Source organism: Oncorhynchus clarkii, chromosome 29 (assembly GCF_045791955.1).
Source record: "Oncorhynchus clarkii lewisi isolate Uvic-CL-2024 chromosome 29, UVic_Ocla_1.0, whole genome shotgun sequence".
In the NCBI taxonomy this organism is placed as follows: Eukaryota; Metazoa; Chordata; class Actinopteri; order Salmoniformes; family Salmonidae; genus Oncorhynchus; species Oncorhynchus clarkii.
In genome coordinates, this window is record NC_092175.1 from 23,075,207 (window position 1) to 23,092,976 (window position 17,770).

The 17,770-nt window shown below is 44.1% G+C and overlaps 1 protein-coding gene across 8 annotated transcripts in view; it reads left to right on the top strand.

Moving 5' to 3' along the window:
• The window catches only part of LOC139387893 (nuclear pore complex protein Nup214-like), a 71,043-nt gene that overhangs the window by 37,104 nt on the left and 16,169 nt on the right, over positions 1-17,770 (top strand). For 5 of the 8 annotated variants that reach the window (XR_011629232.1, XR_011629231.1, XM_071134237.1 and 2 more), the window contains exons 25-32: positions 2,336-2,414; positions 3,010-3,082; positions 3,349-3,451; positions 3,565-3,614; positions 4,175-5,674; positions 13,026-13,093; positions 13,359-13,539; positions 15,930-16,097. Coding sequence is in view for 6 of the 8 variants with exons in the window: in XM_071134237.1 (XP_070990338.1) it covers positions 2,336-2,414; positions 3,010-3,082; positions 3,349-3,451; positions 3,565-3,614; positions 4,175-5,674; positions 13,026-13,093; positions 13,359-13,539; positions 15,930-16,097 (2,222 nt within the window). In the remaining 2 variants the exon portion in view is untranslated. The remainder of the gene's footprint in view (positions 1-2,335; positions 2,415-3,009; positions 3,083-3,348; positions 3,452-3,564; positions 3,615-4,174; positions 5,675-13,025; positions 13,094-13,358; positions 13,540-15,929; positions 16,098-17,770) is intronic. The other 3 variants (XM_071134235.1, XM_071134238.1, XM_071134233.1) reach the window with 1 other exon arrangement.

A 17,770-nucleotide genomic window follows, 5' to 3' on the forward strand; every position in this document is an offset into this window, starting at 1 on the left:
TCTGTAGCTTATCACATTAGTACATCATTTTGCCATCACAATATTCATTATTAATTTATCCTGCACATTCATTGCTTTACGCTGGTTATTTTGGTAAAATATCTACCGTCTTGCATTGCCTTGTCATTTTAAGAACATAATTGCCTTCAGAATTGTAACTTAACCTTAGTTATAATTGTAACTATTTGGTGCCCTGTCCATAATTTCATAGTAATAAAGCATGCACATTCCATATCACAACCCACCAACCTTATGTGAAACACACACGCACACTCTTATAACACACTCCCTGGCATATCTCCACTAGAGCGGGAGATGAGCTATGCCCCTAGTCAGGCTGATATACAGTATCTCTGATGTAGAGTCATGGCACAGTCGAGGTGAGTCCATCAAACGAGCCATCAGCCCTGGTTTGTGTATGTGGCCCTCAGCCGAGATAAATAGACCCCAGCTAGATAGCGGGTCACTGCCTCCATCGCATCTGATTCACTGCAAGCATAGGCTAACAATCTGAGTGCATCTCTCCTCTCATTTCTCTCCTCTCCCAACTGTCTCTCCCCCTCTTTCATCCCTCACAGCACTCACTGCTCCAATCTCCCTTTTTTATCACTCTTTTTTTTTCAGCCTCTCCCATTCTCTCAATCAAACAGCTGTCTGTCCCCTCCCTCCCTCATCTTTGGTTCTCCCATCTCTCTCTCCCAGTCGCTCACTGTCTTTCATTTTCTCTCTGCCTTCTCCCAAAATCTTTCTCTTTCCATCTATGCTAGTGCTGATCGATTAACCAAATTGTCATTATTTTGTGGGGGTTATTAAACAAGTGAACCGACATCGGGCAATTATTCACACCGTTTCTCCAGAGGGAATTTATTCACAAGAGAGTTGAAGTCTAGAACTATATGGGACACTGGGCTGAAGGAAGTTGTAGTTTTCAGTAAACAAATATTCAACCTAGTTCAGCGCAGAAACATGGTAATTGACCATAATCCATTGTGCCTGTTCTTTTCCGTCTATGATACAGATGGATACACTTTTATGCCTGCTACTTTAAGTTAGATACACACAGACCGCATAAGCCACCGCATGAGAGAGGAATGTACACAACACAACGAGAGAATGGGATAGAGAGTTGAAAGTATGTCTTATTTACTAGTTAAATGATTTAATCAGACAGCTCTGCAACATATTTAGGCAGGCTAGCTTAGCTAAATAGGTTGATTAAAGACTGTACAGTATGGGGAGAACAGAGATAACATTAGATGGTTGGTTGGCTGGCTGCTACTGCCTAAGCAGAGATGAGATGATGAATTTAAGGAATTTAAAGTTTTATGAAGTCATCAAATTAAAATAGTAATATACACGACTGAAATATTTTGTTATTTAATAGTAATTTCCTTTTTCTCCATGTGGAACATTTTCAATATTTTGGCAATTGAATATTCAATATTTTTGGCTTTGGAATTTCCATTAAAAAGCTCTTTATAATTTTTGTCATTATTTCATAATGCATTTAATGTTCAAGAAAAATAATTTAAATCTCTAAAGGTGATTTATTTTTAAGTAATCGAACCGAACAGACCTCAAAAACCACTAATCGCTCAGCCCTGATTTCCACCCCTTTCCTCTCTCTCTTTCTCGCCAACTCTATCGCTCTGAGATTATGTAATTAATGCAGAAACTCTCTCACTTTCTGCTGGGCCAGGCCTCGTTCCACTGTTGTGTTGAGGTTGAATACATTTTAGGCAGGACTCCCCCTGGGGCCATTTTCCAAATTAGCCCTGCTCACAATAACGAGTCCACCCCAGCCAAACAGTCAGATAGGGGGCTTATTTTAGAGATGCACTCCCCAGCCAGTCAGTCTCTCAGTCACAACACTGGGCCTGTAATGTGTCTATCCACGTCAGTATGGTTCAGTTGGCTATGGTCTGTCTGTGGCAGTAGTTATAGGGTTGATGCTGGAGAATAATTAGTGAGGCAGTGCAGTTCACCATAGCTTTTGTTTTCTGTGTTCTGTGGCTTTTATCTGGGACGACATTAGCCTTGGATTATGCCACGTATTTTCAGATGGGGCAGTAAATTATAGGCTGATACAAAGTTCTAATGCGCACACACACCCCAATTAATCAACGTGGCATGAATTGTTATCATACCTCATTTGTAGGTATGTGCATGTCTCCTCATGACTGACTTGCATTCACTTACTTTCAGAAAGCAAATCCTGATGAGAGAGTGTGGAGAAGAGAAATTAGGCAACATTTAAAATTTGATGTGCTGTGTAAATCCAGGTCGTTGCTCAATTATTTTCTTTCCCCTCTCTTTCTCTCTTTCTCTCTTTCAGCTCGTCAGTCCCAGCCCCGGTTGGTCAGGTTGTTCAGCAGGTTTTGGCAACGGTAGCCAACACCAACCAGGCCAAACGAGTGAGTATGAAGAGTCCATCTAACATCCTCCCAACTGTCAAGGCGTATCATCTGTGTGCTTTCCGCTATCAGAGACTGAATATCTCTTGTACACCCCATCTCTAAGAACTCAGCAACTCCGTGTAGTTCCTGGAGTTCCAGTGTACTTGGCTGACCGCTGGCCTGCGATGTTATAGCATAGAGTGGAAGGTCATTATGACAGGGCTGTAAAATGCCCCAGGTTTCTCCCATGTGCCGGCGGAGGAGTGATACAAGTGGCGACTGGGTGGGAACGGATTCATACAGGGGAACTCTCTCACACATCACACCTCAGTCCGAAACAGGTTCAAGTTCATGGGATGCATGACTCATAAACCTACACACAGAAACACTCACAGAAAACACTGCGTATAACACTAAAACACTGTTTTGCAAGAAACAGACTCCAAAGTCTGAGTAGTGAGATGAACTAAATTACATTTAGCTTTGACTTAAGATAAACATGAACATTGATTGTTAGGTTCTCTAAAACACCCTCTTACTTTGTGTGTAGTTATTCTTGAAGCCATGGCAATGAGAGATGTATAAACTTTCCTTCTGTTGTTTTTCTCCTCAGAATTCTACTCAAGGCATACTGAAGGTGTCTGCTGAGAGTATCCGCTCAGCTTCCCCCCAGGGTTTTGTGTTTGGTAAGTACATAAAGATAAGATGTTTTAGATGCTCATCATATCAAGACACATTGGAAAATGCCTTCCACCTTTTCCCAGGTAATATTTGTTTCTATGGTTTTTATATACTACAAATATACACAATTTCTGGTTGAACCATTCATACATTACATCCATTTGATTACATTCATTATATTACATATTTTATTAGCTCTTTGTATAAGGTGTGTTAGAACTCTTTTGTCATGCTTATTTTAATGTCATCTCCTACTGTCCCTCTCTCCCAGGCGGACCCCCTAAACCTGACGCCCTAGTTTCCCTGGCCTCCTCCAGCTCAGCCCCGTCAATAGGGGAGCAGAGCAGCAAAGCCTTCTCCTCCTTTACCACAGCGTGAGTCACTGGGGGTCAGGGGTCAGAGAGGGGTCAGAGAGGGAAAACAGGAATGTTTTTTTTTTAGTTCTGGCTGACTGTGTTTTCTCATACTTTATGATGCTTTCGGACAGGTCTGCCGGGGCCTTCAGTTTCTCCTCTGTGCCCCAAGGAGCTCCACCAGGTACCTCTCTCAAATGTACCGCCATATATGCCTCTCATTGGTGTTATTAGACACTAAAGTCAGTGCTATAGTTCATTGAATGCCATATCAATGAATACAGTAACTTCAATTAATATCCCGGGTGTTTATTTTCTTAAATTACTGAAGACAGACGCATTAGAGACAGGCATTTAAGTTGAATGCATTCAGTTGTACAACTGACTAGGTATTCCCATTTCCCTTTCTATTTGAGCCAGATGTCTCTTTCTTTAATGCACACAGCTTTTTCTCATTTGCATAGTTAATTGTTTAATTCCAGCATTCACTTACATAATTTAAATCAATTATCAAATAAAACATTAAACCTCGTAAGCAATTAATTTAGACCCGCCATTTATTTGAAACAGCGAGTATTTACTTAAATGTGTGCGTTTGCCCGACTATTAAAAAGGATAGGCGGCTATTTGAGACTCAGCGTTTAATTGAAGTTTTGCGGTAGTCATGTATTAAATCTATTTGTTCAAAGTGTTTCAATGTCTGGCATAGTTTGTAAATCTGCTGTCCATGTTTCTTCCTCCCAGTGAAGGACGCCAGTAAATTCTTCTTTGGCAGCGCTGGTGCCACCGGCAAGATGATGTTCAGCTCTTCTGCCGGAGAGGAACCCTTCTCCTTCATCCCAAAATCCACTTCCCCCACCCTGGGGAGCACCAGCTCCCCTCCTCCCAGCATGTCAGGGGAGCCTGTGAGGCCCACCCCCACCTTCAGAGTGGAGCCCCAGGCACCCAAGGTGGTAGGAGGAGAGACCCTGGGGAGTTTCTCGGGTCTACGCGTGGGCCAGGGGGACGAAGAGAAGCCCTCAGCGGCCGCGTTTAGCTTTGGCCAGCCGGACAATGGAATGGGGCTAGGTTTAGGCACGGGCACGGCCCAGTTTAGCTTCGGGTCGACCCTCCAGCAAGGAAAGCCAGCTGAGGCTGCGTTTGGTGAGGCGGATTCTACCGTGACAGACTTATCCAAGACTGCATTCAAGCCTCCCGAACTGGCAGCCCTGTCGATCACCAAGCCTGCGTTCTCAACGTCAGCAGCCACCTCCTTCAGCAGCCTCCTAGCTGCACCCCTCTCTTCTCCTTCCCCCACCTTGGAGGAAGAGCCCCCCAAAGCCCCCACCCCCTTATCAGACCCCACTCCACCCACAGAGCCTGTTCCCTCACAGCCCAGCCCCTCTGTCAGCCCCCCTGTTGCTGAGCCTGAGGTTACTACCTCCACAGTGTCCTCAGTCACCCCCACCCCTACCATCCCTGAAAAGGCCACAACTTCCCCTGCCTCACCCCCCTCCCCAGCTCCCCCCATTGCCTCCACCACCCCTGTCCCCCCTGCCTCTACCACCCCACCAGCCCAGGCAGCCCCCAGCACTACCCCAGACCCTGCCCCCGAGGCATCACCACCCACTATCACCCCTACTCCGGAGGCCCCACCACCAGCCTACCCGGCCCCCAGCTCTGACAAACCTGGCTCCATCTTCACCCAGCCACCTGCCATCACCACAGATAGCACCACTATAGCTGTCACCAGCCTCACGACGGTCATAAACACCGCAGCCCCGGCCACAGGCACAGTTTTCGGACAGCCTGCTCCAGTGACTGCCGGCGGCTTTAGTTCCACCGGCTTTGGTGCTCCACCTGCAGGTGCAGGGGCTGGCTTTGGAAAACCTGTATTTGGGCAGACAGTTGGCGGGTTCGGCCAACCTGTTCCTAACACAGCCGGTGGCTTCGGTTTTGGCCAGTCTGCGTTCGGGGCCAGCCCTGGATTTGGACAGCCTGCAGCGGCCACCACTGCTGCAGCTGCTAGTACCGCTGCTAGTGGAGGTGGTCTATTTGGAGCCCCCAGTGCCAGCAATGCCAGCAGTTTTTCCTTTGGCTCCCCCAGCGCCAGTACGGCCAGCAGTACAGGCACGGGCCTGTTTGGGCAGCCGAGCGCAACCCCGGCCTTCGGGCAGCAGAGTGCTGGGTTTGGACAAGGCTCTATGTTTGGAAGCAACACAACCACCACATCCTCTACTGGCTTCAGCTTTGGACAGCCTGCAGGTGAGTGTATCTGTGATATGTCACATGTTTGTGAAAATGCACTAATACGAAGTAGCTGTTAGGCCTCTGCATTCCATATCACAAAACTGGAAATTAATCGTCAATGTAATGTTATATATTTTATATGTGGCAGACAGCTCAGGACAGTGGTCTTATTGGAAGAGCATCCCTTGGACATCACCATGACACTATATTAAGTTGTTTTAAGCCTCTAGCATTTACACAGATGGCCACTCAAGCTGCCAACCTGTCTTTCTTATTGACTAGATGTACAATCTCTTTAGGAATCAGATGATACCTTAAATGCTTATGGATTGGATTACCAGATTCTAGTTGATTTTGATTGATCTCCAAAATCCATATTTAGGACTACTAGGCTGGTATTATTTCAGCCATGGTATGTTGACCTATATAATTGCAGCATACAGTGCCTTCGCAAAGTTTTCAGAGCACTTGACTTTTTCCACATTTGAAGTTACAGCCTTATTCTAAAATGTATGAAATATGGATTTTTCCTCATCAATCTACACACAATACCCCATAAGGACAAAGTGAAAACAGGGTTTTCTAAAATTTTGCTTAGTTAATCAATTAAAATGTGATCACATTTACGTAAGTATTCAGACCCTTTACTCTACTTTGTTGAAGCACCTTTGACAGAGATTACAGCATCGAGTCTTCTTGGGTATGATGCTACAAGCATGGCACACCTGTTTGGGCAGTTCCCCCCATTCTTCTCTGCAGATAATCTCAAGCGCTGTCATGTTGCATGGGGAGTGTCGCTGCACAGCTATTTTCAGGTCTCTCCAGAGATGTTAGATTGGGTTCAAGTCCGGGGTCTGGCTGGGCCACACAAGGACATCTTGTTCCGAAGCCACTCCTGCATGGTCTTGGCTGTGTGATTTAGGTCCCTTTTTGGCAAACTCCAAGCAGGCTGTCATGTGCCTTTTACTGAGGAGTGGCTTCCGTCTGGCCACTCTACCATAAAGGCCTGATTGGTGGAGTGCTGCAGAGATGATTGTCCTTCTGGAAGGACACAGAAGAGTTTAGAGTGACCATCAGGTTCTTGGTCACCTCCCTGACCAAGGCCCTTCTCCCCCGATTGCTCAGTTTGGCTGGGCGGCCAGCTCTAGGAAGAGTCTTGGTGGTTCCAATCATCTTCCATTTAAAAATGATGGAGGCCACTGTGTTATTGGGAACCTTCAATGCTGCAGTAATGTTTTTGGTACCCTTCCCCAGATCTGTGCATCGACACAATCCTGTCTCGGAGCTCTACGGACAATTTATTCAACCTCATGGGCATGCACTGTCAACTGTGGGATCTTATATAGACAGGTGTGTGCCTTTCCAGATCATGTTCAATCAATAGAATTTACCACAGGTGGACTCCAAGTTGTAGAAACATCTCAAGGATGATCAATGGAAACAGGGCTGAGCTCAATTTCGAGTGTCATAGCAAAGGCTGAATACTTACATAAATAAGGTATTTCTGTTTTTTATTTTTAATAAATATGCAAACATTTCTAAAAACCTGTTTTCGCTTTGTCATTATACTGTATTTTTGATTGATTTTTGAGGAATTCTTATTGCCATTTTAGAATAAGGCACATAATATGGAAAAAGTCAAGGTGTCTGAATACTTTCCGAAGGCGCAGTATCTAGGGAACGAAGCAATGGGGCATCCTGATAAAGGCAGTTACCTCAGTTACTCATCCAGTCAGAGCTGCTGCCAAAGTGCTTAAATTAATGTAGTTGTTTTCCCTCTGTGGGACTGAGCAGCATCATTAGGATGGGTATTTATCACGCCATTAGGATAATGGAGCACTAGGAGAAGGCCACTACTCTCTGATGGTCTTATCCAGTCCAATCCCATCCATCCATCAGGGCCCGTTTGGTCTGCCAGCCAATACCAGCAGATCCTTTCTCCTCCATGGGTCATAGGCCTCTCTAAACCACTATGCTGGAGGAAGTTGGCATTGACCACTGGTATAGGGTGGTCAGTTTTGTTTCACCTGGTACCGATCTGGTTAGGGTTGAGGATGGTGGTTAGCTGATCCCTGATGTTTACTTCTAGGGGTAAGCTCTACCTTGACCCTGTTAACGCAAGTATAAGGTAAACACTCTACTTATTGCCGGGATAATACCAGTATTTCGATAGTCGTTAGTATCGTGACAAGGAAAACAAAAACAAGGCAAATTTAACTTCTTTAGAAAACAGCCCTAATTTTGGAAACAAACATTGTTTATATCCAGAATCACATGTATTTATTTTCCAAAATATAGACAAAATGTACATACTGCAGGTTTTTAAAGAACCAAGAGTTACTGTTTAAAATGTTCGCGCTACTGGTATTGTCACAACCCTACTATACATGTTAGCAAAAATTTCAGAACTGCAAATTAGAGAAGATTCTATGTTTTGTTTGATTATGCAAATGATAGCATTTTAGCAACATTAAAACTTATTATAATCTGTTCATATACACCCCCAGGAAGAATATAACACCATTATTTTTTTTCTGACAAACGAGCACTTAAATATGGTCATTTTCACGTTTTCATAAATTCTTAGAAAGTATACATAATTCCCAAACAAGCGCATTTGTGAAAATTCGATAGCAATATAGAGTGGGAAAGCAGCCGTGCGTTTGGACAATTAATAGACACTGCAGGAAAGAATACCTAATAAAAACGCCTCTCCTCCAGGACCGGAATCTATGGAGACCGGTGTGCCATAGCCAATCGGCGCTTCAGTAGGCCTTTATACAAATAACCCATTTGCCACGCGGTCCTGCCATCATTCACTTTGAACTGTACTGGATGTTTACAGGCAGTAGCAACTGGCGACTTTAGATCATTAAAACGCATTCACCAAAATCCACAAAATACACCTGAATGGATTTTAAAAAAAATGTAAATACCACAAGTTCTCTTACATTTTTTTACTTTACAGTCCTATTGGTCAAACAACCATGAAAAGATAGGCTTTCTCTCCCTCAGTTATGCAGATCAACAATAAGATCAACAACTAATGCTAGTCAGAGCGAGATGAACTAAAATCAAACGAGGGAACATTCAATAAATCCTTTCAAACTTTTTCAGCTAGTTGGCCATCAGATTTTCACTGATAAAAGATGGGTAGCCTGTTTGTCCATCTGCAGCTTGCCTGCCAATGCATATTTGGCCCAACCAAGCACCCAAGCTAACTGGCTAAAGTTGTCGAACTTGCTAGCTAGCTACTTCCAGACACAAAGAGAACACCTCACTCTGACCGTTTTACTCGCCCCAGCAGAGCTGATTATCTAGAGCGTTCGTGACTAACTTACTTTTTTGCCTACATTTACTGACACTGGTCATATTCAGCGGGTGTTGCACATTTGTAAGTTCATCAGTTATTCTGAACACTCAGATGAGTGCTCTGAAATTGGAGTAGATAATTTGCAAACGCAGGAGATATGATAACTGGATAACAGTTGTTCAGCATAGCTTGCTAGCAAAGCAAAGATATTTACATTTCTTGCTAGCTAACCAAATGACACCTGTATCTCCTAGCTATGTAGGAACTGAAAAACAGTATGAGTGGAAAAAAGTCAGTCACTCACCCATTCCTCCAATGAAATGACATCCTCCTAGCTAGCAAACATTAGGCTCTGTGTTTTGAGCATGCTACATAAATAGATATGCTAGCCTATTTGCCATGTTATGACTGACTTGTGATCATTGCTCTGGCTAGTTTGATTGTATTGACATTCCCAGCCTTCGTTACAGTCGTCTGTTTTTGTCCAGCATATTGAGTAATTGAAACTGAAACAGTGAATCCCAAATGGAGGCCGCAAACAATGTACCAGGCCAGCTGTGATTTATAACCTGATAGTAATATTTTTTGGACTACCAAGAAATGTATTGGTAAATTATATTAATCATTCATTGAACTGTATCCATTTATTCTGCCAAAAATGCCTTACTGTATGTCATGGAATGTTGAATCAAATCAAACCTGTTTTTAAAACCTCTTGTAACATTGGTTTTGTAGCATAAACTGGGAATTTTATATTTTTTACTGCTATGATTCTGTTTCATAATTGCAAAGTAGTTAAAACACTGTCAGTTCCACTTTAAGCCATTATTATGGCACCACGTTAAAAAATAATTTGAGTGGTGAAGTAATGTTGAGCCGGGAGTTGCCCTATTCCCAGGGATTCTCTGATTTCCCATCCATGCTAAGAGGTGCTGGGCCGCGGGAAGACAGTTGACCTGTCTGTGTGTGTCACAACAACTCAGCAGTTACTGAAGCAATGTCTCGGTTCTGACTGTCCTAGGGCTCTGTGTTCCCACCCAGATAGGCTTTCTGTTATATCATAGTGACAATGTGTCTGTCTGGCCATATGCATGTACTAATAGTGGAGATAGGCTTACACTTCAAAGCCACGTTGGGTTACTTTTTCATTTTAATTACACAAAGAATTGAATGTGGAAGCAGGGTTAGTTACGCTGTCAAAGTGATGTGGTGAACAGGAAATCTGAACTAGTTATCTGTAACGGAGGAGGTTGTGATGGGGGTTAATTGAGCTCACTGGTGCGCATGGTCTGTACCACTGTCGGTGCCTTTGTCGGTCTTTACTGTATTAGATAGGCAATATGTGAGGAGAGCAGCCCTTGGCCAGTCATTTATCCGCGGAGCCCCACAGCAGGTTAAACATGAATTAGGCCTACTTACCCTGCATCAGAGCACGCCTGGTCGATGTCGCTCTTAACAGAGCTGGATTAAGATGGTATAACCAAAGACCAGACTACATTAAATCTGTCTTGAAACAGAGGAGGAACTGCCTGAACTTGTCTAATAAGAAAGCTCAATTTTACATCATAGACATGGAAGAAATCGGAGAGACTTTGGCTTTGCTCTGTAAGCCTAGGGGTGATTTCTCTTAACTCTATTAGCAGTTTGGTAGAGAGGGCAGTTAGGGGTATCTAAGGGAGTGTTAATAACCAGGGTCATGTTTGTTTCTAAATGTCTTTGTGCAGGTCTGAGGTGACAGCAGCCAGTCTTATAGCTACAATAGCCAACTAGCTACCAACGCCAGGACAGCAACAGGTGTTACGCTATAAATGGCCCTAGAATTCCTATTGAGTCTGGATATCTGTTATGCATTCCCATGTATTATTTCTGTCCCCTTCACGGCTGGCTAGTTATTTCAGGCAGTATATTGTCAGCATAGCTATGTGAACTAGCAAAAGGGCTGCTGTTACATTTGATTTTGTTGCACGTCCGTCGCCCGCAAACTGCACAGGAACATTTGTGAATGTATTCGTTCATAAAAATTAATGTTGACTGTTCCTTAGGGCTGTCCCCGGGGAGAGGGGGGGGGGGGGGGGGAAAGACTTGTCACTTATTTCGACCAATCGACTGGTCAGAAAAAATATAGACACACCATATATAGACACACCTTATGTGATTTGATCAAATCAACTAAATATGTAGGCTACTGAGCTTGTCTGATGCTTTAAGCCCACTGTGATTAAATACTTAACACACAAATGTCTCAAGGGAGACAGAGATCAAGATAGCCTAACCAAAATAAATAAATATGTTCCCGAATCATCTCCTCCCTCTGCTGCTAGCCTTCGCAGAGTCTGAAACTACGCTCTAGAAGTTGCCGGTAATAGGCTACAACCAGGTGTCGGTAACCTTTTTCCATTTGAAGTGCCAATTTATCTTACCATTTCTACCAATCTGTGTGCCAGTTATGATTTTCATATGCACATTCTTGTGGAACAGTTCAGTTCAGTTTTTTTGAATGGGAGAGAGCTGGAAAGATTTTTCAAATAGGCTACATTGAGGAACTATTGGCATTTTCAATGGATGTAAAAACAGACTGAGTTTACTTGCTGTTTGCGGTGAAGAAAACATTCCTTTGACGCTCCACAGCTCAGTAGTGGTGGTGAGTTAAATCAGAAATACTATCAGATTCCCAAATGGGCACATTTATAAGCCTATGTTTGCCCCCAGGCCAGGTAGCCAAGGCCTACTTCTGTGTAATCAGGTACGTGTCCTTACTCAACATTGACAGGAGCCCTCCATACGAAACACAATTAATAAATGGACAACTCGTAAATGGAATGAAATAAACCAAGTGTAACCTAGGTTGTGCGCTCTGCAAACAACGTATCCCCTCCGACAATGAGAACTGTAAAATATTGTAATATTGAACGCCTATATTGAATGCATTAACAGAAATTACTGTAACCAAACAAACATTGTAGATGATATATGATGGGAATTAACAGTACATGTACTGCTGATGATACTGGTGTGCCATCCCCGCATTCTCCACAATGGATTAGTCCACTCAGACAGGCGTCAGTCAAGACATGTGCAATACATTTTTGTTGCTACAACTGCTCAACTAAAATATTCTCGATTGACCAACAGCCTATCAACCAAACAATCGACCAGTCGACTAAATAGAGTCAGCCTGTTTCTTTTATAGAAAATTAGCATACACAGTCAGAAGCATTTCATCTACGCCCTAAACTTGTTCACAAACAAGGTCACCACATGGACTAATTCAAGCCACAGTAAATGATAGGGTGGGTGTCATGAATGAATGAGTCATTGCCAAGTCCCAGGTCCAGACTAAAGGCAGTCCCAGCATTAATTTGTAGACCTGTCCCCATACTCTGAGAGAATAACATTTCATGTTCCGCCTGATTTATTATAGGGGAGTTGACTCTCGGCATGAGGGATTTAATGGACAGTCGTACAGCCCGCTTTCTAAAAGCCACCAATTTAAAGGGAAAACGAGCAGAGGCCCAGGCAAAAATGGAAGTGGAATAAAAGGGAAATGTGGAGTTGACTGGTGGAAGATATCCACCAGCCAGTATGCCTTTCTTTCTCACACGCGCAGGCACGCCCACACACACAGCTTACGCTCTGCCACACACACAGCATGTACGCATCCATCTAGAGTTTGTCAGAGGGCTTATCACACTGCATACATATCCAGTGTACATGGTGGCATTGTGTCAGAGGTAAATGTGGGGATTTGTCTTTTTCTGCTCCACTGTCTTCCCCTCTCAGTCATCTATAACCTGCAAAGAAAATAGTTCTGTCGCCATAGTCTAATGCTGCTGGAACGAGACCATCCATAAAACGACTGCACTATCAGCGTGTACACACACACACACACACACACACACACAGTTCTGACTTCCTACCACTGTCATCATCGCTAACCTTAAATGACTGTACGTCTAAAGGGCAAATTGTGATAGTTTGCATGGTTGTATTGTACAGAGCCTGCTTAATGTATTTTATGTGCTACTTATTATTTTCTGTCCTCTTCCCTCCCAGCTTTCGGAAACTCCTCCACTACCTCAGTGTTCGGTCAACAGTCCAGTACTGGGAGTGTCTTTGGACAGGTAACATTCACATTTGACAGTGTGTACAAAATAGACAACCATCATACCATTTTGATATGTAACACTTCAGGGAAAGACTCCCAAATGCCCCTCTTCAAATGTGCACACGCCGCACCACTCACATACACATGAGATGCATTTGGGTAAGAATCATGGAGAGAACTCATCAGGGAGGCTCATATGTACTTATTACTACATAACCAACACTGATCATTGTGACCTTGTTGTGACCGTGGCTGTGCACCCCTCCCCCTATCCTACCCAGCAGCAGCCATCCAGCGGTGGGGGTCTGTTTGGATCTGGCTCTGCCCCGGCTGCAACCTCCCAGCAGGCAGGGGGAGGCTTCTTCAGTGGCCTGGGGGGCAAACCCAGTGAGGACGCCGCCAACAAGAACCCTTTCGGCACTGCCGCTGCCACCGGGGGCTTCGGACAGCCCAACCAGACAGGTGGGAGAACCAACAGGGGCCGAGAGGGGTTGTAGCAGAAAGGATGACTGATCTTAGATTTAAACTTCCTGTTCAATTTTAAGACGGAAGGGTGCAGTTATCATCAGCAGGGGGGAACCCTTTGATTGACATCCCTCTTGAAAAAGGATGACAAAGTCCACTGCAATAAATTCATAGCTCAAATATTTTTGCATTAATGTTATCAAGACCGATGTTTTCATGTGGGGGGGGTAGCGAATATAATCATATTTTTTGTTTCTAAACACAGCCTCGCGTAAATTGATTTTCCTCAGCATTATGCTGCTAGTCTTAATCTCATAAGCAGAGCAGTGATTTAGCCTGTTGCAGCTGGAGACACTGACAGCGTATGTATCTGTGCTGTCCTATCTATGACACAACATGAGTCAACACAACCATCCTCTATAGCTCCCGGTCATATGTTACTGCTCAACAGACTGGCATAGTTTTCCATAGCAAATAGGCTTGTATCTCTTGTTTTCTTATTCCTCTAATGCACATAAACTGCATCGAATCATCCATGTTTGTTCTGTAGATGAATGCAAATATGTTAATATTTTCTCAACCTTTGAGACCTTGAGGTGGTATGTGATTCATTTGTGTTAAACAATGTTAATGAAATCATTAATCTGCTTTTCTTCCAAGCTATATTTCACTGTGGTACTGTACATGTAGGTTTGATGAGTAGAAATATCCACCCCCATTCTGTCCTCCTATGCCCTCTTTTGTTCCGAATTGAAATGGTGCAGTATTCTGATTATGGCTATGTGAATATGTATGACCCATTTCATAGGGACTATGTGATAGTATATCGCTTGTTTGCCCACGGCTTTGATTCTTATGAGATAAGTCATGCAATGGCACTCGTATTGCTTTCTATTACATTTTCCCTGAACATATTCTTACCCACATTTTCACCCATGTCTTTGCTGCATGCAGACCATTAGCTTTTAGTCAAATTCCTCAATTCCATTGTCTCTTGGACACAATCACCTTTAGGAAGAGCACTGCAAATGACTATTTTCCCTGAGTAGCTCTTAACTGACAGTAGGCGTTGTGCCATGCTGCGTAATACATCAAGTGTCCGTCCCAATGTCTTCCACACACACCTAATACCATTTAGCCACATATCCATTTCCTCCCTCCTTGTCTCTTATGATGAAAAGTGACCCCCTTTATCTGGTAGTCAGGTAACTTGTCTATGTAACCACCCAGCCACAGGAGAATCCATTTTGATTTGAAAGGTGATTATTTTATTTTCTCTCATGTTGTTTGCTTTCAAGTTACTATGTTGCAAATTGTTGAAGCGTGAAGTGCTAAATTGCATCTCAAATTAGATTTCAGTGTTGCGTGTCATTTACACACAAGTACTTTCCATGCTCAGTATTACCATTATGGTGAAAGCATTGTGCAAAAAAAGTATGAAAATGGCTCCTAGAAAAGAGTCTGGACTCTATGCTGATTTGATATATGATGTCTGGGACTTGGAAAATATGTGTGAAATGAACATGAGCAGGAAACCTTAATTCGAAAACTAGAATTTAACGATCCGAAATAAGACTTTTAAACATCTCTCCAGTGTCTCTCTATCAAAAAGAGAGGAAAGATTTACATGAGTATTGAAACATTGGCAGCGTTGACATGGGGGCCACATCTGCCAGTGCAGTCGGAACAGAAAGTGACCAGTGGGCTGTGAGGTTGCAGCTGATCCCAAGTCAGATGAAGAGGCCGACTTCCCAGCCATTTAAAAGTGAGATGCACTGCACTGTGAAGATCAAAAGACAGAGGGAGACCTGGGTCAACCGGAAAGTGTGTTGTTCTCATGACACCCCCAAACAATATTCCACCACATCGGTCTAGAGATGAACATCTAATGAGCTTGGAGGGAGCTGGATGGAGAGAAAGAGAAAGAAGTTAGGCGGCTGATTTTCCTCGCATAATTAGGATTTTGAAATGGATGTGTCTGAGTGAGGAATCATGGGCAGGAAAGAGAGCTCTGTGAAGCTGTCAATGGTTTCCCATAGCATTTCTTATGCAGGATGCTTAGCTCAGTGGCGCTCTGTCTAGAAATCTTTTGGGTTCATTTGAACTCTTATGGGAAACACATGGTTGATTTACTTTTGTGTAGAAACTCTTGTTTTCCTCTCTATCTATTGGAAACACTAAGGCTGTTGACTTAACTATAAGTTAACTGGAACTGAGTACCGGCCCTTCAAATGTTCTGCTGCTTGAGTTCCTACACCTCTTATAGAATATTAGCTCAAAACTATTGCACCTAAATATGAACAGTCCCAGCACTCAAAATGAGTACAGGCACCTATTTCAGTTTAGCACTGCTATAAATCCACTGTTAACCTCTGTTTGTCCTACAGGAGGAACTACCCTGTTTGGGAACAGCGGGGCCAAAACCTTTGGCTTTGGCTCACCAGCGTCAACATTCGGAGGGGGGGAGCAGACGGCCAGTGGAACCTTTAGCACGGGAGGGGGGAGCGTGGCCGCTCAGGGGTTCGGATCCTTCTCCACCCCCACCAAACAAACAGGTAGGCTACACCCTCATCCCAAAACAAGTGACAAGTCACCCAGCTCTGTCAACCCCAGGCTTTTGTGCCCATGGTAATGTACTGTATATGTTCAAAAGTGTTATCCAACAATGTTACAAATAACCCTTCTTTTGTTAGCCGCACTTCTTCTTGACACACTGCCCGCTTAACCGAAGTCAGCGTGCATGAGCCCGGTCAGCCACCAGGAGTCGCTAGAGCACAATGGGACAAGGACATCCCGACTGGCCAAACCCTCCCCTGACCCGGACGATGCTGGGCCAATTGTCCGCCGCCTCATGGGTCTCGGTCGCGGCCAGGTGCGACACAGTCCGGAATCAAACCCGGGTCTGTAGTTAAGCCTCTAGCACTATGCTGCAGTGCCTTGGGCCTCCCGAGTAGCGCAGCGGTCTCTTTACAATACCTTCTACCCTCTGTGAACGTATTCCCCATCACTATCCCCTCCAGTCTCTTTGACTGTAATAGTAACAGCCATTTACATTCTTGGCTCCGTCTCTGTTGTCCTGTCCGCCTCGGGCTGTTGATGCGGCGGGCGGCTCTGTGATGTGTGAGGGTCAGAGAGAAAGGCAGGTGGTTGTGGATGAACACTCCACACACGCATCACTTCCTCTTTGGCCCTGTGGCAGCAGCAGATCCACTCCCTGCAACCTCAGCTGCCGCCACTGCTTGCTCCCCAAGGAGAGACTCACTCTGTACTCCTTTATCATCTGAGTTATAGCTACAGTCACATTATCTCTCTCTCTCTGCCAGTACAGCACTAGTGGATCATGGTTAGGCTACATTCCACAATGTAGCATCTTTCCGAGCTAATGAACAGTCTTGGCGTCTACTTGGCTAAAGAAGTCAAAGCATCAATCAATTTTGTCAACGCAGTTATATTTTCTCAATTTAGCAAATAATATAGCATATCTTAGCAATTAGGGTCATAGCGTTCCCTAAAAGTTAGCACCACTGCAGTTTTGTCTTGGCATTTTACTCAGCTAGCTATATAGCGGTAGCATCTACCCCTAAACTCTTCTGGTCATATTCACAAAGCATCTAAGAATAGGAGTGCTGATCAAGGATCAGGTCACCCCTCTTATTCATTACCTGATCATAGATTAGCACTCTTACTCTGAGACGCTTTATTAATACGGAACCTGTGTCTTTTTGGTACTGCTGTCACTTCTATAGCTACTATCACTGGCCAGGCTCCAAGGAATGTAATCCCATTACATTAACCCAATCAATTATTCACTGGGCCGTGTTCGTAGCCAGGCTGTCATTTCAGTGAGCCCCTCTGTTTATGACTCTCTTTTCATCCCAAAGAGTGTGTGGCTGGAAATTGATTCCCATCAAGCCCTCATAGCCGCAAGAGAGTGTGTGTGTGTGTGTGTGTGTGTGTGTGTGTGTGTGTGTGTGTGTGTGTGTGTGTGTGTGTGTGTGTGTGTGTGTGTGTGTGTGTGTGTGTGTGTGTGTGTGTGTGTGTGTGTGTGTGTGTGTGTGTGTGTGTGTGTGTGTGTGTGTGTGTGTGTGTGTGTGTGTGTGTGTGTGTGCGCGCTGTTGTCCCTGAACAGAAATGGAGGTGTTGTAGAGCAAATAAAAACTTTATTAATCATGTTGGTGCTGTTAGTTTCAGGGCAACAGCAGGTGTGACATACACATCCATCAAAGTT